The 26,616-nt window shown below is 38.5% G+C and overlaps 1 protein-coding gene across 2 annotated transcripts in view; it reads left to right on the top strand.

Moving 5' to 3' along the window:
- Positions 1–7,596: 7,596 nt before the first annotated feature.
- Positions 7,597–26,616, top strand: part of LOC764342 (kinesin-like protein KIF18B) — a 30,077-nt gene continuing 11,057 nt past the window's right edge. Inside the window, exons 1-15 of one of the 2 annotated variants that reach the window (XM_030989209.1) lie at positions 7,597–7,711; positions 9,586–10,019; positions 13,148–13,305; positions 14,465–14,569; positions 17,143–17,253; positions 17,527–17,724; positions 18,588–18,688; positions 19,390–19,540; positions 21,179–21,276; positions 22,238–22,403; positions 22,992–23,159; positions 23,953–24,074; positions 24,655–24,896; positions 25,311–25,370; positions 25,877–26,005. In XM_030989209.1, coding sequence (XP_030845069.1) covers positions 9,635–10,019; positions 13,148–13,305; positions 14,465–14,569; positions 17,143–17,253; positions 17,527–17,724; positions 18,588–18,688; positions 19,390–19,540; positions 21,179–21,276; positions 22,238–22,403; positions 22,992–23,159; positions 23,953–24,074; positions 24,655–24,896; positions 25,311–25,370; positions 25,877–26,005 — 2,194 coding nt within the window. In that variant the 5' untranslated portion in view covers positions 7,597–7,711; positions 9,586–9,634. The remainder of the gene's footprint in view (positions 7,712–9,585; positions 10,020–13,147; positions 13,306–14,464; positions 14,570–17,142; positions 17,254–17,526; positions 17,725–18,587; positions 18,689–19,389; positions 19,541–21,178; positions 21,277–22,237; positions 22,404–22,991; positions 23,160–23,952; positions 24,075–24,654; positions 24,897–25,310; positions 25,371–25,876; positions 26,006–26,616) is intronic. The other variant, XM_030989210.1, reaches the window with a different exon arrangement.

Raw genomic sequence — 26,616 nt, 5'->3', positions numbered from 1 at the left:
ATCCCTATCACTACCAGATTGTAATGGATCCGCAACTGAGCAAAATGCTTACAATGAGAGAAACGGACGGGAGACAGTTAGATAACAATCAGATAAAATGGTAGAGCGATCGCAAACTGGCAGCCCAGTGATTGCCTTTGCGAGCTGGCATTTCCCAAATTCAAATTGAAATTTTCATAACTATATGCTCTCTGTATTCATTTATTTATATTCCATTCAGCACCAGTAGATCTCCCATGGGGCCCTTCAACCACAATGCATGGCCCTACAGAGGATTTTTTCCTGATGGGAACCGGGGGGAGTGGGGGTGGGGGGATGCAATGAATTATTGATAATTTATTACATTTTCTTTGTTTTATTTATATTTGTGGGGGCGGCGACGTACCCTAGCCCCCGCTGCGTACAGCCATGATTCAGTGGCTAAGCAGTGGCCTCGGTAATGTGAGGCCGCAGGATCAAAACCGTGTCGATCAGCTATATTAATGCCCTTTTGTGAAGCACTAATCATAGGCGTATGTCCCCTAGTTGATAGTAGCACACACATGCTTCAGCAGTCACGCAATACACACACTCGCACATTATTATTCAATAAAATCTGAGAATGTATACTATTATCTAGATCATGTATACCTCAAGAGGTATTGTTCATTTTGTACTCTACTCTTATTTTATCATATATTAATTATGGTATGTTGGCATGGGGCAAATCATCCAAAACTCTAATCCACAGGGTTTTTGTTGTGCAGAAGCGGGTTATTAGAATAATATGTAAAGCGAATATCGTGCACATACAAATCTACTTTATTATAAAAATGGTATTCTAAAACTAGAAGATCTCTATTCAATGCAACTTGGAATGCTCATGTCAGTAGCATTCACTCTGGGGACCTTGTTACACCCACAAATGTAATAACTCCCACAAATGTAATAACACTTTACCCACAAATGTAACAACACCCACAAATGTAATAACACTTTACCCACAAATGTAATAATTTCACCCACAAATGTAATAACCACTTTACCCACAAATGTAACAACACCCACAAATGTAATAACACTTTACCCACAAATGTAATAATTTCACCCACAAATGTAATAACCACTTTACCCACAAATGTAATAATTTTGAATCACCCACAAATGTAATAATGACTTTACCCACAAATGTAATAAATTTGAAGTGATATTTTGAATCACCCACAAATGTAATAATGACTTTACCCACAAATGTAATAAATTTGAAGGGATATTTTGTCGAATTTAAAACTAAAACCCTGTAATAAAGCATGGGTATAGCACGCAGTCTTTGCTCCAGACCCGGTTATTTAAAAAAAAAAGAAAAAAAATCTTCAAAACTAAGACCCCACCATCTTCCAAACTAAGACCCGGTAATAAAGCATGGGTTTAGAGCGTAGTTTTTCTTCCAGACCCGGTTATTTCAACAACAAAACAAAAAATCTTCAAAACTAAGACCCCATCATCTTATTCCTGTGGAAGAACATATATAAGTATTGAGCGTAGTCTTTCCTCCAGACCCGGTTTTTCAAAAGTTAAAAAACAAACAAAAAACAAAACAAAACCAAACAAAACAACAAAAAAAAAACTTTTAAACTAAGACCCCTCCATCTTCCAAATTAAGACCCGGTAATAAAGCATGGGATTAGAACGTAGTCTTTACTTCAGACTCGGTTATTTAAAAAAAAATCTTCAAACTAAGACCTCACCATCTCATTCCTGTGGAATAACATGGGTATAGAGCGTATAGTCTTTCCTCCAGACCCGGTTATTTCAAAGGAAATTTAAACAAATCTTCGAAACTAAGACCACCATCTAATTCCTCTTTTTTTCATTTAAAAATAAATTACATTATTACATATGTGGATACAACACGTCACAAATAAATGATTGGTCGGCGGTCACACGAACTGACGAATCAGTCTAAATTATATATAACACACAGAGGAGGGACAGATTCGATGGTTCGTTGACCGTCGACGATTTCTTAATCATGTAAATATTCTAACGCCCAAAAATATCCTGAAATTCAATGTTCGTAGAAAAAAAAGTAATTGAATAAGTGACCTTAAATGTATTTAAATATTGACGCTGATTGTTTTATGCATGTGATTATGAAATATGTTCACGATATGTAACATATATTTTATATATGTACGCTATTAGTGACATTAAAACGTTGGATTGCGATGTTATATTTTCATGAGTGCGTGAATGAATTACCTTTCTTCATGTGATGAACGTATCAATTACTTATACTGAAGACTACGAATTGGTACGCGATACACGGTGTGAATTCATGAGAACGAAATTTATTCAAAGGCAAATACAAACAAAACACATTTATATTACAGTTTTCCCTACTTCTGAAACACTCAAGCAGCTATATAAACAAGAACAAGTCTGAAATGATAATCGGTTAACAAGCAAATAACAACGCATACTTTCATATAACAAATCATAAATAGCTGTATAACGAGATCGAGCGAAACATATTTGCATGTTTTGAATGAACGATTGCAGAACCCTTTGACTGATAAAATATCTATATACTCCAGGCGCGGATCCAGGATTTCTTAGGGGAGGGGGCCCAACTTTATTTTTTTTGCTCCCGAAAATTTGAAAATCGCACCGGCCAAAAATTCGTTCAGTGGGGGGGGGGGTAGTGAGCACATTTTTTTTTTTTGATCCTCAATTTTTTTTTTTTTTTTTTTTTTTTTTTTTTTGCTCCCGAAAATTTGAAAAAACGCGCCGGCCAAAAATTCGCTCAGTGGGGGGGGGGGGGGGGGGGGGGGGGGGGGGGGGGGGGGGGGGGGGGGGGGGGGGGGTAGAGAGCTCATTTTTTTTTTTTGATCCTCAAAAAAATTTCAATTTGCACCCCCCCCTGAGCGCCAGGGGGGGGGGGCCCCAACCCCAAAAAAGGTAAAAATCACGTGATTTTACATGATTTTTTTCTCAAGGGGGGGGGGGGGGGGGCCCGGGCCCCCCGGGCCCCCCCCCCTGGATCCGCCACTGATATACTCTCTCAATCAATGTGAGTAAATTGCAGAGGTTATGGTTTATAGTATTAAATGCAATGATGGACACATAGATTTTGTAAGATAGAAAGTATTTATTCCAAACGAATGAAGAGGTTGTTTCATTAATATACAGACGGTAACAGAACCAAAATAATTATTACGTATAAAAAGGTGGAGTAACTCACATGTCTTTTACAAGCAAACAAGGTTATAATTTGGGCAATATTGAACCTGATAACATCAACTGAACTTGATATAAAACGCAAACAACCTAACACGTGACAATTCTTCTAAGCTAGAAAAAAAAAGAGAACAAGATGCCGAAATACTAAATGTACCTGGTTTTCTGTAACTTAGTATTCGTCCATATAAAACTACTTAACACGTACAACTCCAAAAGTTTTTCAGTAATACTTTTCAGATGTTTTAAGAGTAGACGGAGTTGAAATGAAGTATGAATGATCAAAAGGAAATAATTATTTTAATTATACAATGAGGTAAAGAATATTAACAACCTTTACCTGATCTGGTATGTTTGGTACATTAAGTTTTTTTTCCTGGGATCTAATCGTTCTTTTGTTTACACGCTGCGAAGCCTTGTAAGCCTTTCTTCGAACAGCTTGTACATTCTTTTCCCAACCATGGATAGTATAGTTTGTTTTTTGACGGGAGATATAATTTTGTTCTGGTTTCCTACCAAAGAAAATCTCGAAAGGAGATTTGCATCCAAGACCTAATCGTTCTTTTGTTTACACGCTGCGAAGCCTTGTAAGCCTTTCTTCGAACAGCTTGTACATTCTTTTCCCAACCATGGATAGTATAGTTTGTTTTTTGACGGGAGATATAATTTTGTTCTGGTTCCTACCAAAGAAAATCTCGAAAGGAGATTTCCATCCAAGGACCTCTTTCGGGTCCTCGTTTAGGAGTTTTGTATAAGAGAGGAAGCTCTTTAATCCAGTGATACCCTTTTGTTTGTTTACAATAGAATATTTACATGATTAAGAAATCATGTTATATATATGGACTATTTTGACTGATTCGTCAGTTCGTGTGACCGCCGACCAATCATATTTGTGACGTGTTGTATCCACATATGTAATAATGTAATTTATTGTTTTAAAGAAAAAAAAAGAGGAATAAGATGGTGGGTCTTAATTTCGAAGATTTGTTTAAATTTCTATTTCCTTTGAAATAACCGGGTCTGGAGGAAAGACTACGCTCTATACCCATGTTATTCCACAGGAATGAGATGGTGAGGTCTTAGTTTGAAGATTTTTTTTTTTTAAATAACCGAGTCTGAAGTAAAGACTACGTTCTAATCCCATGCTTATTACCGGGTCTTAATTTGGAAGATGGAGGGGTCTTTTTTGTTTGTTTTGTTTGTTTTGTTTTTGTTTGTTTTTAACTTTTGAAAAACGGGTCTGGAGGAAAGACTATGCTCAATACTTATGTTTTTTTTTCTTTTTCTTTCTTATCTTCTCTTTTCCTTTTTCTTGCACCAATAAAGCCCACAATACTTGTAACTACTTTGACCTTTTAATTTTCTAACAATTCGGTGATCGCCTCCAACATCACATGCCAGCTGGCACCCCCTCACCTATGCCGGAGTGACCTAGGTTAAAACCGAAAGTCTGAGAAATGCACCTCAAAGACTGGTAAGATGGCATTTAAAAAGGGTGGGGGTGCGTTGTGAAGTGCACATGTGCATAGAGAGGTGGTATTTTAACGCGCACGTACGTGCGCGTAAACACTCGCTAGGCTAGGCCATCTCTTTCCAATTTTTTAATTTATTGAATTTTCTCTCTAAAAAAAAAATATATATATATATATATATATATAAGGTCTAAAAAGAAAATAAGCGGAAGGAAAGGGGATGAAAGAGAAAGAATCCTAAAAATAGTCATTTTATGACATGAAATTGTACATATAATGTATATATATAAATAATTCATAAAATAGTGTGTGGCAAAAAAACAACTGTGACTGATTGCCAAACAAAACCAAATCAAGAAGAAGAAGAAGTTCTTCCATAGGAATAAGATGATAGGGTCTTAGTTTGAAGATTTTTTTAAAAGTTTTGAAATAACCGGGTCTGGAAGAAAAACTACGCTCTAAACCCATGCTTATTACCGGGTCTTAGTTGGAAGATGGTGGGGTTAGTTTTGAAGATGTTTTAATTTTTTTGAAATAACCGGGTCTGGAGCAAAGACTGCGCGTTATACCCATGCTTTATTACAGGGTTTTAGTTTTAAATTCGACAAAATATCCCTTCAAATTATTACATTTGTGGGTAAAGTCATACATTTGTGGGTGATTCAAAATATCACTTCAAATTTATTACATTTTGGGTAAAGTGGTTATTACATTTGTGGGTTAAATTATTACATTTGTGGGTAAAGTGTTATTACATTTGTGGGTGTTGTTACATTTGTGGGTAAAGTGTTATTACATTTGTGGGAGTTATTACATTTGTGGGTGTAACAGACCCCCCTCCTGCCCTTGCTCAAATCTTCAGAAGAAAAATAACAAAATTCACAGCTATGGCTAGACAGGCTTCTGCTCTCCATTTACCATATGCTAGGGCAACATTCACTCTGAATACTCTAATGTCCCCTGGCCCCAGGTTCTGGAATTTATTTGATACTACTATAACAAATGCTTCAAGCAGTGGCGTAGACAGGTTCGTAAACCTGGGGGGTATTACTCAGGGGCGGATCTAGCTTTTTGCTCATTTTTTTTCTTTTTGCCAATATAATGACGATGCGGGCATCGTCGCCACGAGCCGCGAAGCGGCGAGCCGATTTTTTTTGGGGTGTTTATTTGAACCCCGTAAGTGATGTTTTCCTGGCATCTATTAACACAATGGAGACCATAAAAAGCAGTGCATGATAACGCCTTTTAAATCAAGTAACAGTTAGATACACAGTTATATCCAGAGTTATCATGGTTTGGTTAAGTTACCAGATGAGTTGAATATCTTCTCACACAAATTTGCACTTGAAAGGTTTCTCTCCAGCGTGCGTTCTTTTTCTTTCTTTTTTTTTCTTTTTCTTTTTCCTTTTTTTAGTTTTGTTTGTTTTTTGGGCCGCCCAAGGGGGGGGGGGGGTTGGGGGTGTTAAACCCCCTAACCCCCCCCCCCCCCGTAGATCCGCGCCTGTTTAATCTTGTGGTTATCTTGTGGTATCTAAACCACAAGATAACCACAAAATACTTGTAAGATTTTTTTTTTTTTTACCGTCTGTATTGGCTTTCACCGTGTGAATGCGGCTAATAACAATGAACACAATTACAATAATGATGAGGATTATTATTATCATCATCATAATTATTATTATTATTAATATTATAATTGTTATCATTATTATTATTACTATTATTATCATCATTATGACTTATTAAGTAAGCAAATATCATTCCCAAAAACCTGGGGGGGATGATTGTACATGCCATCCCCCCCACCTAATTGTGAGGTGGGGGGATGCATCCCCCTCATCCCCCCCGTTGTCTACGCCCCTGGCTTCAAGTATCTCAGTTTTTAAACGTAGACTTAAATTAAAGCCCAGAGTACTGTCCTACTTGTAGCTACTTGCTCCCTCTATATAGAAAACTTCCCCAATTGGTGCCTGTTGGTCCCCATGATCCTCTATTTCTTATGTATTTGAGAGCTGAGTCGGCGAGAAAGCCACCTGTCAGCGACCTCGCTGTGTGGTCTAATCCCTCCTAGCCAAACTAGTGTTGATAAGCTTAAGTCATATTTACTTCACAAGTATGTCGATGACACATGAATGTGTTATCAAGCTTTATTTTTCGTATACTGTAGCATATTTAACTCTACTCTCGATCTATTTTCGTTATTTTGACTTTGACATAATCCCGGCCTTTATCCCTTTTCTTTTTTCGTTCTTCTTTCCATCTGTACATAAATAATTATACCATATATTCCTACTTGTCGTTCTTGACTCATTGATTACCGTCTCAATTTAGTGTCAGCTTGTTGTAGTCATCCATGCTGTGGTCAGGCGCGTACGCAGGGGGGGGGGGGGGGGGGGGGGGGTGGGCGGTTAATCCCCCTTGAGTTTTTTAATGTGTATGTTTTTGGGACCCCCCCCCCTTTTGAGTATTGTTTTTAAAAATATTATATAAAAAAAAATCTAATGGATGACCTTAAAAATACCCCCCCCCCCCCCCAGCGGAAATTTCGGGACCAAAAAATAAATAAAAATGTCCTGTTACAAAAGGCCCCCCCACCCCCCCCCCCCCCACCCCCCCCCCCCCCCCCCCACCCCCCCCCCCCCCCCCCCCCCCCCCACCCCCCCCCCCCCCCCAGTTATCTTTGTCACATCATATGAGGGGGCTGTGCTTCAACCAAGGTCTTTCTCGTCTTTCTCTATTCTACATTGTACTGTTATGATTATACTCTATTATATTTTGTCACATGTGTTTCTGGAAGACAAATAATCTTGATACTTGATACTTGACCGAGCGTTTACAGTCACTGCATGCATTGCATTGACGCTCACGTACACAGCTGATCGATAAGCTGACCAACCAGGAAACAGCTTTCATTTTGATTGGCCAATCACAATAGACGACAAGTGCGGTAGCTTTAAACGTTTCATACAACAGATGCGATCAACTGTTTACGTATGCACGCTGTGGACATTTAAAAATTGGTAAGTAACAACATATCTTTTACAAATGTTTATGATTTATGTTTGCAAAAGCATGTTTTTACCATGAAAAAACTGTTGTTAATTATGAAATTCAAGTATATTGTGTAGTACTGCGTTAAATGGTGGGCAAAACGTGTTTGTTGACGTTGTGTGATTGTTTCTGTGACTGCAGCTGCCATGGGACAGTGGGAGTGTAGCGCCGGGTATGGGCGGTGTAAACCCGGGGCCAGCCCGGCATGCAGCCCGCAGGCAGGGTCGGGCCAACGCCATCTTGCATGCCTGTGGCTTTATGCCTCGATGATTGGTGATATCAGATTTTCGAAATCTTACATATTTTTGAGATAGCGGACTTGTCACCCTCGAACTATAATCACACGTCCATACAGCATTGAATCAAAGGGATACCGGTATGCCTAGTTTAGTTCTGTTGCAGAGCCAGAGGGCGCTAGGCCTATTCTACACAAAATAATTTGTGTATTTCTACCTTGGAAATACACCTTGGAAGTAGACTAGGCATTTAAAGTTAAAACTTACTTGCCTCTCGTAATTGACATTCGGATGAAGAATCCATATTTGACACATGTTTAGATCTAGTGGCGCTAGACCCTATACAACAATTGACGAACATGGACAAGCGAAGGACTCCTCTGGGTCAAATTGATCTTTTCTTGACGACCAAAATTTCAACAAATTGGATTTAAAGCTGTTTAGTGACTTGCTCTCCACAACTACAGAGGAGAGGTTGTTCCATTCATTGATCATGTTGATACATCTCTGTGAAAATGATCCATGTCTAAGCTTCGAGTAGACTTTCTTCTTAACGATCTTGTATCGATGGCCATGGGCACGGGTTCTATTATCAGTTGGATGGTCAAAGAGAGATAATTAAAAACTGAGTGTCAAATTTTAAAGAACATACAATTTAAATGACAAAATCATCTTTGTTTGATCAAAATCGGTTTAGAGACGGCTGAAATATCCAAAGATATTCGACAATTTGAACCAGCCGTTGAAAAAACATGTAGCGGACAAGTAGCGTACTACATGTATCTGATTTAGTCAAGAAGTTCAGAGACACCAAGTTCAAAGATCGGCAATGCGTGACATTTTCATGAATCGGTGTGCGAGGGTATAACACACGTATAAGGTATAGCATTTTTTCAAAATCTAGCACGCGCGTCGTGCGTAAGAGCATTTTCAGACCCTCGAAATGCTTGATGTCACGCCTAATGCGTGATACTTGGTAGCTCTGGAAGTTAGACATGGCAATTTCAAGAAATAGGCCCCTGTTGAGAATATAGTACATGTAGGTAAGCAAATATTAATTGACTACGAGGGTAATGCAATGGTACAAACTATCATTGCCAAGGTGATCTCGGGGGGGCTACTATCATCCCGAGCCGCAAGGCGAGGGATGATGGTAGCCCGAGATCACTGATGATAGTTTGTATCCATTGCCCGAGTAAAGGAGGTTAATATTTGTTTTATATCCCACATCGGCATTCGGCAATAAGGTCTATTTAAAGTGAATTTTACATAATTAAAAGAACTGATTCTGCAGACAGTTTAGCTTCAGCTAGATTTTACAAAGCGCAACATGCATACAGTGTAACAAAGTCGATGCGCGCTCATTTGACATCGACATTTCGCGTAACCTACTTTGCTACGCGTATTCAATGGCAAGTGGGGCAGCAGCAAAAAGTTCCCTTACAAAAGTACTATCTCAGGTAGATAGTAGTTATCTATCTTTTATCATGTGACCTCGTTTAGACCAATCAGTTTGCAAGATTCTTTGTATGCGGGATATAAAAAGCAATATCAATTAATGTAATTTTTGTTCTCGTTTTTCTTGCTTCCATTTTACCTACATGAAGGACTCCATTAATCATTCAATGAAGACAGAGAAGTGAGTGATCAAGAACCATGCGACCACCACGACGCTCTCAAGGGGCTGAGAGATCTACCAAGAATCATCCAGCAGCATCGGGAGATTCCGAGCAACGGACCAACATCCGAGTCGTCATCCGTATCCGTCCGGAGAACTCGCGCGAACGAGATGCTCAAAATGCCCGTACAGTCGTTCGGCCGCTCGACGAGCAGGTACTAGTCTTTGATCCGCAGGAGGAAGGTTCGCCGTCGTACTTTCGTGGAAGGCGCGTGAGGCAGCGTAACGTGATGCGACGGAAGAATCGCGACAAGCAGTTTGCTTTTGACCACATATTTGCGGAGGGAGCATCGCAGGAGTATGTCTACGAACACACAACAAAGTCAGTTGTAGACAGCGTCCTCAGTGGATATAATTGTTCTGGTAAGAAAAGAGAAAGAAATATATTTTGCTTTATAAGGTGATCAAAAATTAAAGATTCTAGATGAGACTATTTACTCTGTGACGAATTCTTTCAGATGTCTCTTCCCCAGGCAATCAAATTATATAAACATCTATAGTGTACTAATTCCCTAATTCTAGCCTTGTTTAGATTCGAGTTTCCTGTTCAGGAATTATACTTTTTATTTTTTGAAAAGAGTTGTTGCTGAAGTATATAGGCCTACAGTGGAACCACCTGATAACAAGGTCCTTGGGACCATGGAAATTACCTTGTTATATCAGGAATCATATTATATCAGGGTAATAAAAACAAAAGAATGTACTGGTAAATAGCTGGGATCAGCAACATCACCTTGTTATACATGTACCTGTAGATACCTCGTTATTAATATTAGAGCTCTTTATACTGACTACCAAGTGCTGTAAAAGAAAAGAGTTGCTGGAGGAGGAAAAACAAAAAAGGGAAAACAATAAATTGTTATTGTGTGCAATGAGTACAAGTTCTCTGACTGCACCAAATGTTTCTTCAAAGCTTGAGAAATGCTATACCATCGAAAAACAATTACCATTAGCATAATTCATTAAAGTATTTGAAAAGATGATTAGTACTACAAAATCGGAGAATAGCATTGAAGAGAGCCATGACTTAAGCTTTTCGACTTGCACTCATCAGAGTAAAACGCAAGAATGAAACAGAAAGCCGAAATCGGACAATACAAACGGAAACTAAAAGGAAACAAGGCGTGAATATAACGAGCGCTGATGCAGTGGCGTACCTGGGTACTCCGTCAGGGGGGGCAAGCGACCGAAACAAACAAAAAAGGCGGTGCTAATTTTCACTTCTGGCGAGCGAGAGAGCGAGCGAGCAAAAAAAAATCTTTAAGTAACGTTTGGTATATAAACTGGTATTGTTGCAAGTTGGGGTGGGAACATTCACTTGTTAGCGACGTTAATTTCATTTTTTTGCAAACTAGTGTAGCGAGCAAGAAAAAAAATCACTTCTTTTTTAATAATTGCCACTTAAACTTGGTTCAATTGTCCCATGCAGGGCGCGGGAACAATATTGTGTTTAGGGTGATTTTATACCCATTTTAGCTAGCGAGCGAAAATACATCTTTCTCTCAATGAATTGCTATATAAAATTTGTTTCATTGTTGCAGGTAGGGGGCGGGCACAATCGTGTTTAAGGCAATGTCAATCCCATTTTGGCGGGCAGGCAACCCCCTACATTTCTCTTTTTAATGATATTGTAGCAGGTTAGTGGTGGGCACATAATTCCACGAGCTAGCGAGCGTAGCGAGCGAAAAAAAAAATCACTTTTCTTTTATAGGGAAAATATGGTACATAAAACTTGGGTTCATTGTTCCATGTCAGGGACGTGATTATTAAAAGCGGTGTTAATTCTATTTTGGCGAGCGAGCGTAGCGAGCGAGCAAAAAAAAATCACTTCTCTTTATAGGGAAAATATGGTATATAAACTTGGTTTAATTGTTCCATGTCAGGGACGTGATTATTAGAAGCGGTGTTATTTCTATTTTGGCGAGCGAGCGTAGCGAGCGAGCAAAATTTTTGTAATGATAATTGGTTCATAAATTTCAGATTTTTTTGTTGCAGGGCAGGGCTTACACAATCATGTCTAAGGTGATGTTAATTCCGTTTTGGCGAGCACGAGCACACCAAAACTTCTTTGAATAACGTTTCGTTCATAATTATTAACTGGTTGTTGCAGGTTTGGGCGGGCACGTTAGCGGTGTCAATTCCATTTTGGCGAGCGAGCATAGCGAGCAAGCAAAAAAAATAAATTCTCTTTTAATAGAAATTAATAAATAAACTTGTTTTTATTGGTGCAGGTCAGGATGGACGCAACGCGATTCAATTCCTTTTTGGCGAGAGGGCGAAAAAACTCTTCCATTTTTAATGATATTGTTGCAGGTAAAGGGTGGGCACAATTGTTTCCAAAGCAATGTCTATTCATTTTATTCGCGAGCGAGTGTGTAGCGAGCGAGAAAAATGAATTAGTCTCTTTTAGTAACATTTGGTACATATATTGTGTGTTATTGTTGCCATGGTTGCAGGTCGGGGCCCGTCGGGGCAGGCACAATTGTATTCTAGGCAATACTAATCCTTTTCTTTTTTCAGGGGGACGAGGAATTGAAAAATTTAATACAAAATAGGCTAGCAAGCAGTTCGCGCCAGCGAAGAGTTTCAAATTTGTTATATCACTTATATTTTCCTATTTTCATTTGTTTTAATTTTTCAGGGCCGTATGCGGAATATTTTTCTGATGGGGGAAGGGGGAAAGATGCGTTAAAAGTTTTCGAAGGATCTCAAACGCAAAAGGAGTGAAGGGAGTTCGAGCGACCGAACTGGTCATGAGGGTACTTTTGCATTTTCAAAAGTAGAATTGAAGGATTTGGTATAGGCCTACACTACATTTTCAGGAAAAAAACTGTACGATTTCAAAAATATCTGGGGTCAACTGCCCCCCCCCCCCCCCCTGGTGCTTACGGCCACGTTCTTTATTTTTTTTCCTGAAAATGTAGTGTAGGCCTATACCAAATCCTTCAATTCTACTTTTGAAAATGCAAAAGTACCCTCATGACCAGTTCGGTCGCTCGAACTCCCTTCACTCCTTTTGCTTTTGAGATTCTTCGAAAACTTTTAACGCATCTTTCCCCCTTCCCCCATCAGAAAAATATTCCGAATACGGCCCTGAAAAATTAAAACAAATGAAAATAGGAAAATATAAGTGATATAACAAATTTGAAACTCTTCGCTGGCGCGAACTGCTTGCTAGCCTATTTTGTATTAAATGTTTTCACTTCCTCGTCCCCCTGAAATTCCTTTCCTTTTCTTTTCCCTTTTTCTTCCTTTTCTCTTCTTCTTCCTTTTTTCTTTCCTTTTTATCCTTTTTTCTCTTTCTTTCCTTTTTTCTTTCCTTTTCCTTTTTTCTTTTTCTTTCCTTTCCCTTTCTTTTCTTTTCTTTCCCTTTTCTTTTTTTCCCCTGGAGCCCGTCAGGGGGGGCACTCTGCCCCCCCTGCCCCCCCCCCCATAGGTACGCCAGTGGCTCAAGTATTTGCTAAAGTATCTGTTTTTCTTATTTGATGCAGTGTTTGCGTATGGTGCTACCGGAGCAGGCAAGACGTTCACCATGCTGGGAGGACCCAACCAACCTGGCATCATGTTCCTTACCGTCATGGAGCTCTACCAGAAGATTTCTAGCGAAAAATCAGAGAAGCTTTGTGATGTAGCCGTTTCCTACCTGGAGGTATGTGTATACAATATGAATTTGATGGACAAAGAAAGAGGACAAAATGTACAGTTCCTTATTCTACCCTCAACAATTGCTGTGGTAGACAAAGGAACATCCCTTCACTGCTATTATGTAAACATGTGTAGAACAGGTGAATATGCATGTGACACCTGTTCTACACATTTTTACATAATAGCAGTGAAGGGATGTTCCTTTGTCTACCACAGCAATTGTTGAGGGTAGAATGAGGAACTGTATATTTTGTCCTCTTTCTTTGTCCGTCATGTTCATAGTGATAGCTGCAAACCATTCCTATTCTAGAGAATTGATTCCTATTTTGGGGCATAGAAGCTTTAACAGTAGGCCTACTATTCCTCTCTTTTTTGAAATATTTTGTGTAAAAAGGAAAAAAAAAGACTGTATTTACAATATTGCCTTGAGAGATTCCTAATTTTTGCTGTGAAAGATTGGCAGTTATGGTATGTTTATTTTTCTGAAAGCTTCTTTTTTTCCCTGAATTAATGAAATAAAGCTAGGCCTTGAGAGAAAATTTTAAATTGATGGTACGTGGACATATTCGTAGCCAGCACCCATTCACTAACCAAGGACATCTTGAACTTTATATCTTTTCAAGCAAATGTGAACGACATGACTTTTGGAGAAGTGGGCGCCTTTGAATGTTTGAAACAGATAAATAGTGCTATACGAGTGCTGTGGATCATCATATAATAATGATAATAATAATAATATAATTGTATTCATAACGCCCCTTTTCATTAGCTACAAAGTGTATAAACAAGAAATACTCACCAATAAGCAAAGAAAAGGAACATTATCATACAAATGTTATTTTAAACCTATTAAATACAAAGAGAGAGGAATACTAAAAGAAATGAGAAAGGATGTGTTTTCAGACACTTCTTGAAAGCTGTGAGAAAATGAAAAATGAATTGTCAGAGGATGAAACAGTTCAAATGATAAAATGCATGATTACATTTCATACTCATCAGAGCTCTCTCCCACTCTCTGTCTCTATCTCTCTCTCTCTCTTTCCATCTCTTTCTCTCCCTCCCTCCCCCATCTCTCTCTCTCTCTTCTCTCTCTCCACCCCCTCCCATCTCTCTCTCTCTCTCACTCTCTCTCACACTCTCTCCTGTCTCCCTCTAAACTCTAGATCTACAATGAGGCAGTAAAGGACCTGTTGGTACCGTCCGGACACCTAGCCATCAGAGAAGACCCCCAGAGGGGAGTGGTGGTCAGTGGACTCTCCTTGCACAAGGTAAGATCCTTAGCTGATGGTAACTAACATGGAAACCTTGATTTTGATTTGCTGTTGAGTCCTGTTACCATCATGATGGTAGTTGCCATTGAAGGCAAAGTTACCATCAATGGTAAGTTTATGCAACAGGGCCCATGGCAGTTCTCTGGAACTCATCGCTTCCTTCTGACACTGTATCCGAGGAGGTTAGATTCCATAGATCATTTTCAAAACACAACTGAAAATGTATGTTTTTCTTGACTTTCACTACCTGTAACTTATCTATTGAGCTATTTTTGAGGTAAATTGCTAAATGCCTATAAGCAGCCAAAAAGGTTATATAAAAACTGATGCAAACAAAAAAACAAAAAAAATAAAACACTATTTAATTTTAACCGAAGAAAAGTTTTCAAACTTCTTTCTTCCCTTTGGCAGCCCATAGAAAATCAGTGGTAAAAGATCATTATTAAGGTTTTAAAGTTTAAACCAATTTTGTTTCGGGCAAACAAAAACAATTAGCACAAAGGGATAGATAAATTCTGTTGAGATTCATTTGATGCAAAAATGCTTGGATGCTGGTTTGATTTAATGGAAAATTACCCTTTGTAGGATGATGGCAGATTCCCGCGCCCACATACAAGGACCTATCACAATTCTATAAACAAAATATCCTTCCTCTTTTTGCTATTCTTTTACAAACACCTTTTGAATGAAGTAAAAATTAGTTATTACACATTATATGCAATCTTATTCCTTTTTTACGTACGGTAGACTGAAAATATAACAATTCTTCCTCAAAATAACAAAACAAACTTTTAAATTGAGGAACTACTTTTCGTTCACCGTATTTTTAACGGCAGTTTTATGCAAATTTTACAAAGTCATTGGCATAAGAAAAACATGTATAAATCCAATTTCCTGCAACAATAATAATTTTGTTTACCACCGGAAGCTTCAATGCTGTTCTTACTGAGGACCTTGCAATGATTATTACCCCAACAATTGCCAGATAAACTATTTTCACCTGGGCGGAGTGTGGCATATATGGATTAATGTCTTGGTAAAGGACACTAGTGCCGGGCTGGGATTTGAACCTTCAACCCTCTGATTGAGAGTCAAGCTAGTGAACCACTATACATGTACCAAGACATTGAAAACAACTCTATTCATGTTATGATTGTTATGTAGAGGTGTTGTGGTCTAGTGGACAAGTCGTTGGACTGCTGTGGATCACAGGGTTTGGGTTCAAGTCCCGCCACGGCACTAATGTCCTTTGGCAAGATATTAATCTACATTTGCCACTCTCCACCCAGGTGCTAAATGGGTACCGGTACAATTGAATTCCTTGAATGCTGTGAGCGCCGAAATCGGCTGCCTAGCATAGCCAGGTTATTAGTTGGAGCGGCTTGAGCACCATGCATGGTGGATATGTGCGTTGTGTAAATATCCAATATTATTAACCGTATCAGACATCTGAGCAGGGCAATTTTTAAATGTTATTGCCCTCAAGGTAATTTGACGGTCAATATGGTTATACAGTAAACCAATGAACAAATAGTTTAGCCCGCTCTGAAAAGTCAATGGCAAAATGCGTGTTAAACTAGTGAGCAATAATATAGAGCCAGTTGTAATTTACATCGCGCATCAGCTACTGTAATTTACATTGCGCATCGCGTATAAGAAAATGCGCACTTTGCGCGAACTCTATTGTGACGTTACAATCACACCCTAGGCAAACTGTTTGCAGTGTATCGAAAATATGTCAAACACTGGATGAACAGTGCTGGTTTGACAATGTTTTTGCAACTTCTAATGCTAGGAAACCCTGTGTAGCCTACATAATTTAAGAGTATAAGATAGTAACAGTTTCTTGTTTGCTCTAGATGTCTGATGTGGTTAATAATAGTAATATTGACTGCCTAATTCAGGGCAATACGACTTGTCATATATCACCCTCACCTTCGGTTTGGGCGATATATGTCGTATTGCTCAGAAGGCAGTCAATATTACTTAATTATTGTTATTATGTTCTTGTGTGAAATTTGTGAGTCTGGTAATGAATAGTATATCTTTAATGCTAAATATATTACTCATTGCGGATACAGTATCGAAAATAATATCTCTAGTGATATTCGTTTGTCTCGCAATGTGGTCAATAAGGAATCTAAAAGTTCACGACGTTTCGTGTGCATCTGCAACACTTCTTCTGGTGATAATAACTACTGTAAGCAAGGGTCTTTTATACTCTACGGGAGGACCGGCGGAGCGGTCCATAATTCGATCGATAATTGGAACAATAACGCACAATGCCTATTGGTCGACGCACACGGTGATCGACCAATCACCAGGCCGCTGGATTCGGCCGCTGGTTCGGCTAATGCACCAGGCCTATTGGCCGACGCATACGGTACTCAACCAGTAGTAGTAGTTATTATCACCAGAAGAAGTGTTGCAGATGCACACGAAACGTCGTGAACTTTTAGATTCCTTATTGACCACATTGCGAGACAAACGAATATCACTAGAGATATTATTTTCGATAGTATATATTCTGATGTTTTTGCTCATTTTCATCTTCTCCTTTTTTTTATCAGCCTAAAAATGCCAAGGAGTTGTTCAGCATGCTGGAGTATGGTAACACTAATCGAACCCAGCACCCGACCGATGCCAATGCGCAGTCATCTAGATCACATGCAGTCTTTCAGGTAAACATTTGAATTTAGCTAAAAGCCAAACTATTAATATTAACACTATTACACTGGCTCTGATTAAACTGAGGGCATGAGTAAATAGAGGAGACTTTAACTTTAAGAGTAATAAGTTCATGACAGCAATAAGTACAAAGTTGCAAATAATAGTTAATTTGATCCTGTAGCATAGTGGGAAGAGAAGAATTGAACCGTGATAAAAATTCTTTTCCTTTAAAATCGTTCATTTGTCAAAATGATTTTACGCTCAAAACTTGCTTCAATTTTCAGGTGTTTGTACGACAGCGTGACCGGACAGCGAACATCAGCACCAACGTCCGAGTGGCCAAGATGTCTCTCATCGACCTTGCGGGGTCAGAGAGGGCAACGGTAACGACCAACCGTGGAGCGAGGTTTCGAGAGGGCGCTAACATTAATCGCTCTCTCCTAGCTCTCGGGAACTGCATCAATGCCTTGGCAGATAGCAAGGTATGTTTACTTTTCTTTGACTATGATTTTGTGTAGAATCAAAGGGATCATTAAAGGGATAGTTGAGTTCTGTTTTCAGACCGCAAATGCCTTCGAAGTGCATGGTTATTGCTCTAATTCTTATCTCTGATATTTATAGTGCCCTTTTAGAACCTAAAATTGCTATGAAGGTAATTTAAGACCCCAAAATATGTGAAATTTAGCCAATACGATCATACCAATTCAGCTCCACTTTAAAAAAAACATGGTGACCGTTAATTAGTTATTTAATTAAAAATAACAATACATGAGCCGGCTATTTGTGGGTAATAATAAGCAACACGAAAATGCCAACAAAAAAGCCAACATCTGCATTGGCTGAAATACGACGTAAAAGGCGTTATTTCGTTTTTTTTCAACGTTTTTTTTTCAAATTGTTCAAAATATCTAATATTTGTGGTGGTACACAAGTATTAGAAATTGTTATATTTCTGCCGTCTCTGAACCGATTTTGATCAAACAAAGATTATTTTGTCATTTAAATATTATGTTCTTTCAAATTTGACACTCAGTTTTTCATTATCTCACAAAAAAATTATTTTGTGTAGCGCCCTCTGCAACAGAACTCAACTATCCCTTTAATGCTTGATGAAAAGAAAAGATGTTGAGTTAAACAGATGCCTGGAACACATGGGCATTCCTTTTGCAGGGCGTGACATATCTCCCCTGAAATTTCAAAGTTATCATAGGGCTCATGCATACACTATAAATTACAGCCTCAAAAGAAAAATCGATCCGTACCCCCTTTTGAAATGGTTAGCTCAGAACCCTGACATTTTTATCTCTTCCAATTGAATTTATTTTCTCCTTTTTGTCACAAACAGAACAGAGGCAAGCATGTGCCCTACAGGAACAGCAAGCTGACTCGTCTTCTGAAGGACTCCCTCGGTGGTAATTGCAAGACAGTCATGATTGCTGCCGTGAGGTATGTACAGAACATCAATGTAATGAAAACTCTTTCCTTTTTTGACAGGAATGTCTGACCTTTGCATCGTTTTCTGTCCACGGCTCCACCAAGTGTCACTTGATCATGATCGCGATCGCAAATTTATGACAGCGGTTATATAACCTGTATGTTTGAGAAGGGGAAACACCCTGAGAATAACCCTGAAAGTGGACTTTTAAGTACAGGATTGCAATATAATAATAGTTTTAAATAAAAGAAGACAAAAATGTATTACTTTAACATTTTGTCATCTTTCTGACCTGCTCAAGCCAAGTTTTAATGTACTGGTATGTAGAAATTTGGTGCAAAATCTGTACTCGCATGCGATGTAGAAAGTTATACAGGCCTTGTGGTCCCAGCAGATTCTACTTATGCAGAGTTAATTCTACTTTGCATGTACATATACATTTCATTCAACTTTTATGACAATTATCACCCATTTTACCCTTCTTACAATCAGGGAAAAAATTACTTTAACAATTTCAGGGGCTACTTTTCAAGCTCGCTTCCATGAAAATAACATCCTTTAATTTGTTATGCATTGAACTTTGGGGGCTCTTTTATGACTTTTGGGGGCTCTCTTGGGCATTTCGAGGGCTACTTCGCCCTGAGCCCCCGTGTATTTTTTCCCTGCTTACAATGGATGAATTTGACACCTCTCTTGTTTTGTTTGTATTCAGTCCATCCAGCCTTTCTTATGAAGATACCTTCAGCACATTGAGGTACGCAGACAGGGCCAAGGAGATTAAGTCTAACTTACAGAAGAACGTTGTTAGTCTAGACCTCCACATCACCAAGTACACCCAGATCATCCAAGAACTCAGGACAGAGGTGAGGATATCTTGTTTGTTTATTTGTTTGTTTATTCTACCCGACTGTTAATGGGAGTGCATGGGTCGTCAGTTTCCATGTGCAGAAGGCCATAATTCGCTGACACCAGACTTGGTGGAAACACAATTAATGTGCTTACAAGTCTGCACACAGCGAACCCGTAGGTCCATCAAGAAATACACTTTCGTATCTTGGAGAGTCTTTGGGTGAGGGAAAAGTGAGATAATGACTTTACTACGTGGAGAAATGGATGAAGAAATACAAAGCATTACATAGGGCATTGTGGTCATAACACTGAAGGCTAATCCTGGTGATTGACAACACCTGTTATAGGGTAAACACCTGAACGATGTCGAATTATCCATGAGAGTTGACTACTATGCGTCTTTAAAGTAAGCAACCAGGGGACCAATGGTTTTAAGATCTCTCTGAGGGACTTAGTAATGAGGATTAATGCCTTACCAAAGGGCACTAGCGCATCGACTTGCTTTCAAACCCTGGACCTCCCGGTTTTGAGACCACTGCTCTACCACTGAGCCATCGAGCTTCTGTAGATATTCAGCAAAATAGACAGGCTACAATTATACAAACCATCTTCTCAAGGCTGCATACCCGCTACTTAAACCCAGCACCAGCCATCATCTATTCACTCCTGGGCCCTGTTTCATGAAACTTGTAATCAATAACAAGATGCTATCATTGTTATAAGCTATTGAAACCCTTGCATTTGATTGGCTGTGAGCAGATTTGTCATAGATCTGTGGCACTTATTATTGATAAAAAGTTTTATGAAACAGGGCCCAGATGAGGCCTCGATCAATTTTTGCTTTCTTAACCTGGGTTACCAGTCCTTCTTAGGACTCCTCTCCAGGCCTGATAAAAACCTGATTTAAATCGGTTTCCCAATTATTATTTTTTTCCCGATTTTCTTGTTCTTCCCGATTTAATTTTTTTTTTTTTTTTTTTTTTTTTTTTTAAACCAGATTTTTGTTTCTTCTTCCCTATTTTATCCTGATTTTACCTATTTCCCTGTTATTTTCTCTAATCTTCCCTATTTTTCCCTATTTTTTCCCCTATTTTTTCTTACTCCAAAGGGGGGAATGTTGTTAGATGCCATTTTTTCCCCGCGAATCCTCTTCTCTTTTTTTTTACTCAAGGGGGGTGTGGTTGAGAGGAAAACAAAAAACCTTTTTTTTTAGTGCTCACTATCACCCCTGCTCTCACAAAAAAATACCTCTCTTAATGTATTTCTCTACCTTTATCCATATGATACCTATTAGTTCTCCATAGGACGAAACCAAAAGTATACCTCTCTCTCACTTTCTTTTCTATCTCCTTTCAAACCCAACAGTCCTTACTGAGGACTACCCACATGGTGAAACTGCAAACTTGTGAATTTATACACACCGCCATGCATAACCTAACCTTCAAGGATCTCCTAACAAAATCTACTTGAGCTTTTTATAGCCATCTACATAATACATATTCAACAGACTAACACTAAGTGTTTTATAGTGGAATAGTAAAGTTCTTTTGAAACAACCATCCTACTTTATATCTGAAATTCATTCTCTAATGTTAATTTATTTTCTCATATGTTAATCTCTTCTCTCATGTTAATTTATTCTATTATGTTAGGTCTCTGAATTGAAGGATAAACTACAGATGCAAACAACGTGTGCCATGGCAACGGTTGGCCCACAAGCCACTGTACCTGATAATGAACGGACACTAAGGTCAGTGAATACAGGCTGCTTTGAGCATTTGATGGTTTGATTTTACGTTAATGCTAAAAAGGGTAACTCATCTAAAGGACACACGGCTTTGAGTCCTGTCTGAGGGACTAGATAATGAAGATTAATGCCTTAGTACATCAACTGGTTTCCGAATCCAGGACCTCTCAGTCACAAAATCACTGCTCTACCACTGAGCCATCGCACCTCCTAAGTTTGATTTTTTTTAAATGAACCTGTTCATGAAGACCACTTTTTTGGTCTCCTTTGAGCATTCGATATATTATACAGGTTTCCCTGTACTATAATATCCTTCCCTCTCAAGAGGAGTGAAAAGAATTAGAAAGCTCGCAATTTATTTGCCACCTTTACCAAGACCTTATTTCATAAAAGTTGTTATCAATAACAAGTTACAATAAGTGTTATAAGCTACTGAAATCGAGGCATTTGATTGGCTGAGTGCAATTATTTCATAGAAAGTTAGTATTTGTAATTGATACAAAGTTTTATGAAAAAGGGCCCTTCTCTTAAAGGCAATGTTTAACAATGTTAAATCTGAGATGCATGGCCCTACGTGTTAAAAGTGTCTGTGATATGGTGTAACATTGAAGCCCTAACAAAATTGCCCTTCAAAATGGTCAAGAAGTGCTTTAAAAAAGTAAAAATCTTTGAGTGACCGGTTTTACCATACTCATTTTCCCCAATGGGCCGAATAGACTGTAGTGTTATAAATACCATTAGGAAAACAAACAACGAATTTTCAATTTTCAATCATAAATATCTTGATAATCAGACATGCGATCGGCTTGTAAAAGTCATGGGATTCCTGACTGACCTAAAGGTTTATAATTATGATTGCAGGATGAGCTAAATCCAGGGTTTTGTTACAGAATCTGAGGCAATGTTAGAGAGTCACTTTAACCAATTCTTGTTCGTGTCTCCCTCCTCCCTCTCTCCCTGACAGTCTCCAGGTGGAGGTCCACAGGGTGTTCCAGCAGAGAGCCAGCATACGCAAGGAGCTCCTGGAGCTGGAATCGTTTGACCGTGACCTGACCGCTAAGGTCATGCGCAAGACCCTTCTGGTGGAGAGAAACAGAGTCTTGCATGGGAAGAGCACGTTAGGAGATAAGGTAATATTAAAGTCCGACAATTGGTACCAATTGCCTACAAACGAATAATGATTGAAATTCATATTTGTTTTGCATCCTTTTTAACAAATTTTGTAATGTCTTTTTTGTAATTATTAAATTTTTGGGTTATATTTTTTGTATTCATTGTTATTATTATTTTATTTGTTTTACCATCTTGCTTATTTTGCTATAAATATCCCACATTCACAGAAATCAAGTCAGTTAATGAGGTCAAAGGTCATTAATGTGATAATGGAAGCTTAACTGTTTTCCCTTCATTTTTCTGTACCAGATAGATGGAATAACTAGACATACATGTAATTATATGAGAAAGTGTATTTGTTAATTGGATACTAGACCTGTGTAGGCATATACACAAGGCTCACAAAAAGTAAACGCAAGAGTAGAATATTTTATCCTGACAGTTTGAAAGTCAAGTTGCCCTATTTTCTTAGTTGCGTTTAACCTCAGCTCTTCATGCAAGAGGGCCGTTGTCATTTGTATAGTTCAAAGGTTAATAAATATAAAGCACCTCTAGTTTTTTTTATATCATGAGTTATTTGCTTACAAACGATCTTTCGATTGCAGACGATATCCAAGTTAGACCGTGTGATTGCCGCGGCAACGGTACGTCGGGAGCGTGTGAGGAATCGCAAGGTTGGCGTGGAGCAGAGAATGAAGGAGAATCAGGATGGTCTCGATCGGCTCTCGTCCGAGATGAGGAGTAGCTGCAGTGATGATGGTACCATGCCACAGGTAATTAGATCAAGGGATCACGACAGCATTCCAATATAGGGTTACTGTATAGACCAGGGGCTGTATTCAATTCAGTATGTGAATTAACGTTGGATTTGTATTAGCATCTTAATTGTAATATTAAGAGTAATATGTCGTTACTCGTTTTCAGATCACATCTAGGCCCATTGCACAAAACTTAACATTGATGGTAACTTTGCCATCAATGGTAACTACCATGGAAACCTTGATTTTGATTTTGATGGTACATGTAGTTGCCATTGATGGCAAAGTTACCATCAATTGTAATTTTTATGCAACATGGCCCACTTTTCAATGCTTGAGCCTTCATCAGTTGGCTACTGGACATAAACAATTCTGTAGAAATAGAAATAGAAATGGTTTATTAAAAAGATCATCGCAACCAATGGCTGACTTGCGATCCATTTCACAAAGATACAGTATAATTGCAATTCAAATTGAAATAACACAAAATATGACATAAATACAAAATCAAACATTTTGACATTTCTTAAAAATTAATTGATCAAATTGAAATTTTTGTTAAAAAAGGAAGAGAAAGGGAGAGTTTAAGTGATGAAAAAGAGAGAGAAAGAGAGAAAGAAAGAAGGGAGAGAAGAGAGACAAGAGAGAGAGAGAGAGAGAGATTAAGGGGGAAGAGACAGATAAAAGTTACCTTATCATTACCGATGAGGGGAGATGGCAAGAAACATTCAGCAATGCAGAAAATCAAATGTGTTTGGAATGGAAAGGCTAGCTTAATATCAAAATGCTCCTTTCCATTCTTGTGCAGGTTCTGAAGGACACGCTACATATGAGGCATTTAGAGATTGAGGTTAAAGATGGTCGAAGGCAAGCCAAGCATCTGAGGAAGTTTGCTAGGAACCAAGAGAGCCATATCAAAGCATCAGAAAAGTAAGGGAGAAAACTATTAATTTAATATTCCATTATGTATGCCTCCGCTACAAAGTAGCCGGAGGCATTATGTTTTCAGGTTGTTAATGTACATATTTATTATTCTACCACTTATGTGTTTAGAAAGCATATTACGCCTTGTTTATGAAGACTTGGTAAACTGCTCTTCATCCCAAAACCATCAAGGTTTGATAAATTTATTTTACATGTAAACGAATAGTATGAGGGATGAACAAACAGTTAGCTGCGTTCAGCAAAGCCTGAGCTAAATCCTTGTCCACATAATACAGTGCCATTCCGTTACATGTAACAAACAAATTCAACGCTTTTATTTTGTTTTGGGGTGTGTTTTTTTCTTCCAAAGGTTTGACACATCTTATCTGAATGAACTTTAAGGTTTAACCATAAGATTCCGAAAAGTGAAATGCACTACCGTATCCTTACCGGTTTGTTATTTTATTTTGCTTGAAGCATTTTTTGAGAGTTTACAGAGTCAGACTTAGCTTTTTGAAAAGTGGTTATTCTTTGAATTTCAATTCATGTCAGTATTGACTTCTTTTCCAATCCCATGATTATCCAGGCTGATGCTAAACCTGATCACTGCTTTCCGCAGTCAGTACTACCTGATCAAGGGCTCTGGCTTTCTGACCCCCGACCTCATCGAGCAGTTTGAATGCATCCAGAAGCAGGTTGAAGGTGAAAGAGAGGTCATGTGGGCCGACCAGAGCCTCAACGAAGGATCGTCGGAGGAGGCAGAGGTCGGGGACTTTAATCGGTTGCTAAACCTCCCCGTCTTGAGCTGTGTCCAGATTACACCCAAAGGTATGTTTAGATTAAAACAATACACAATTGAAGCAAAGGATGTAGAAATTTGAAGTGCTTGCATTTGAAGTTTCTATTTGCAATTCCTCACAGTTCATTTGCTAAGTGCGCTCACATTGGACTTAGCAGAAATTAATGTTCAAATCCTGCTCACTACAAAATGAAAGAGAGAGAGAAAATTATTTTTAAAAAAAGTATAAGCGCTCACGTGCCAATTCAACCATATTAACGTCAGCATCCTACAGGGTACCCATTGTAAATCATAATTCATTGTAAACACCCAAAAAATAATGAATTAACAAATATTTCCCCCCCACCCCCCCCCCCCCCCCCCCCCCCCCCCCCCCCCCAAAAAAAAAAAAAAAAAAAAAAAAAAAAAAATTACCTTCTTGATTTCTCTTATCCTCAACTCAGCACCAGTCCAGAAAAGATCGGTAAGGACACCAGATACTGCTGAAGACAAGCAGACTACAGGTAGGTTGAAGGCAGGCATTACCAACTTAATCTATCATATGAATTGAGTATCATTGAGACATGCTCATACTACATGTATTTATATATACAGTCAAACCTGCTTTAGTGACCACCTGTCTACAAAAAGCACATTTTTGTTGCCCTTGGACATGGTTTCTCATTGAAACATGTACTAAAGGAACCTGTCTATAAAGACCACTTTTTGTGTTTCCCTTGTGCGGGCACTAAACATAGGTCTGACTGTATACAGTATATATAATTTATTTTGTATATGTCTGTCCATATTTTTGGTAAAATGTGTAACAAGCAAAACTTCGAACTTCTATCAAACCAGAAACTTTTGAAACTTGACATCTCTTCAAATTGTTAATGGGAAATCCAACCTTGATAGCAAACTACCTTTGCCGGCTGTATCTCATGTATGTCGTAACCTATGTTTGTTTTTTTAACTCAAAGATGACAATGATTCCAGAAATATTATGGTTCTCTTTTTTAAACATAAACAGCCCCTCCTTATGAGTGTTTGCCCATCCGACGGATCTCTTACGCTGGAGTGTGTCAGACCATGGTGGGTATCACCCCGACAGCTAACGGTAGAGCGCTCAGGATGCCTGAATGTGATGGACAAAACATAGGTATGTAAGATTGGTTCCTCTATAGGCCGCATGCTCTATGCTTCAACACTGAATTGCCGTTTGGTCTACAACCAGTTCGTCTACAATAAGTCTAGTCAAATCCGTCTACTATCCACATGGCCTAATAGTCATTTTGTCTACTTATCATTTGGTCTAATGACCATTTCTGATAATAGTCATTTGGTCTAAGCTCCAATTAGTCTACCCCTCATTTGGTTAATTGTTCATTTAGTCTAATAATTAAGAGCATTTCCTAGTTTGTCTACTATCAATATAGTCTTATAATCATTTTTGTAAGATTAAATAATTATTATACCATATTATGGTTAGTACACAAAATGGGCAGTAGACAAACTTGGAATCGACCTACTGGTAATTAGAATAAATGAGCAATAGATCAAATGGATCATAGACTTATCAGAGATTAGACCAAATGGAAATTAGACCATGTGGATAGTAGATTGGCTGGATGAAGACCGAACAGCAATAAACCACTCCAATGGCAATAGCTCGGCCTCACTAACCAACCCCATTCTCAAGAATGTTACCGTTTAGAAAAAGAAGAAACAGATTTATGTAGCCTTATAACATTTTTTTTATGCCTCCGTTAC

This window comes from Strongylocentrotus purpuratus, unplaced genomic scaffold (assembly GCF_000002235.5).
Source record: "Strongylocentrotus purpuratus isolate Spur 01 unplaced genomic scaffold, Spur_5.0 spur5_scaffold_18, whole genome shotgun sequence".
In the NCBI taxonomy this organism is placed as follows: domain Eukaryota; kingdom Metazoa; phylum Echinodermata; class Echinoidea; order Camarodonta; family Strongylocentrotidae; genus Strongylocentrotus; species Strongylocentrotus purpuratus.
The sequence above is the reverse complement of the archived record's forward strand: the minus strand, read 5'-3'. Positions and strand labels throughout refer to the sequence as shown.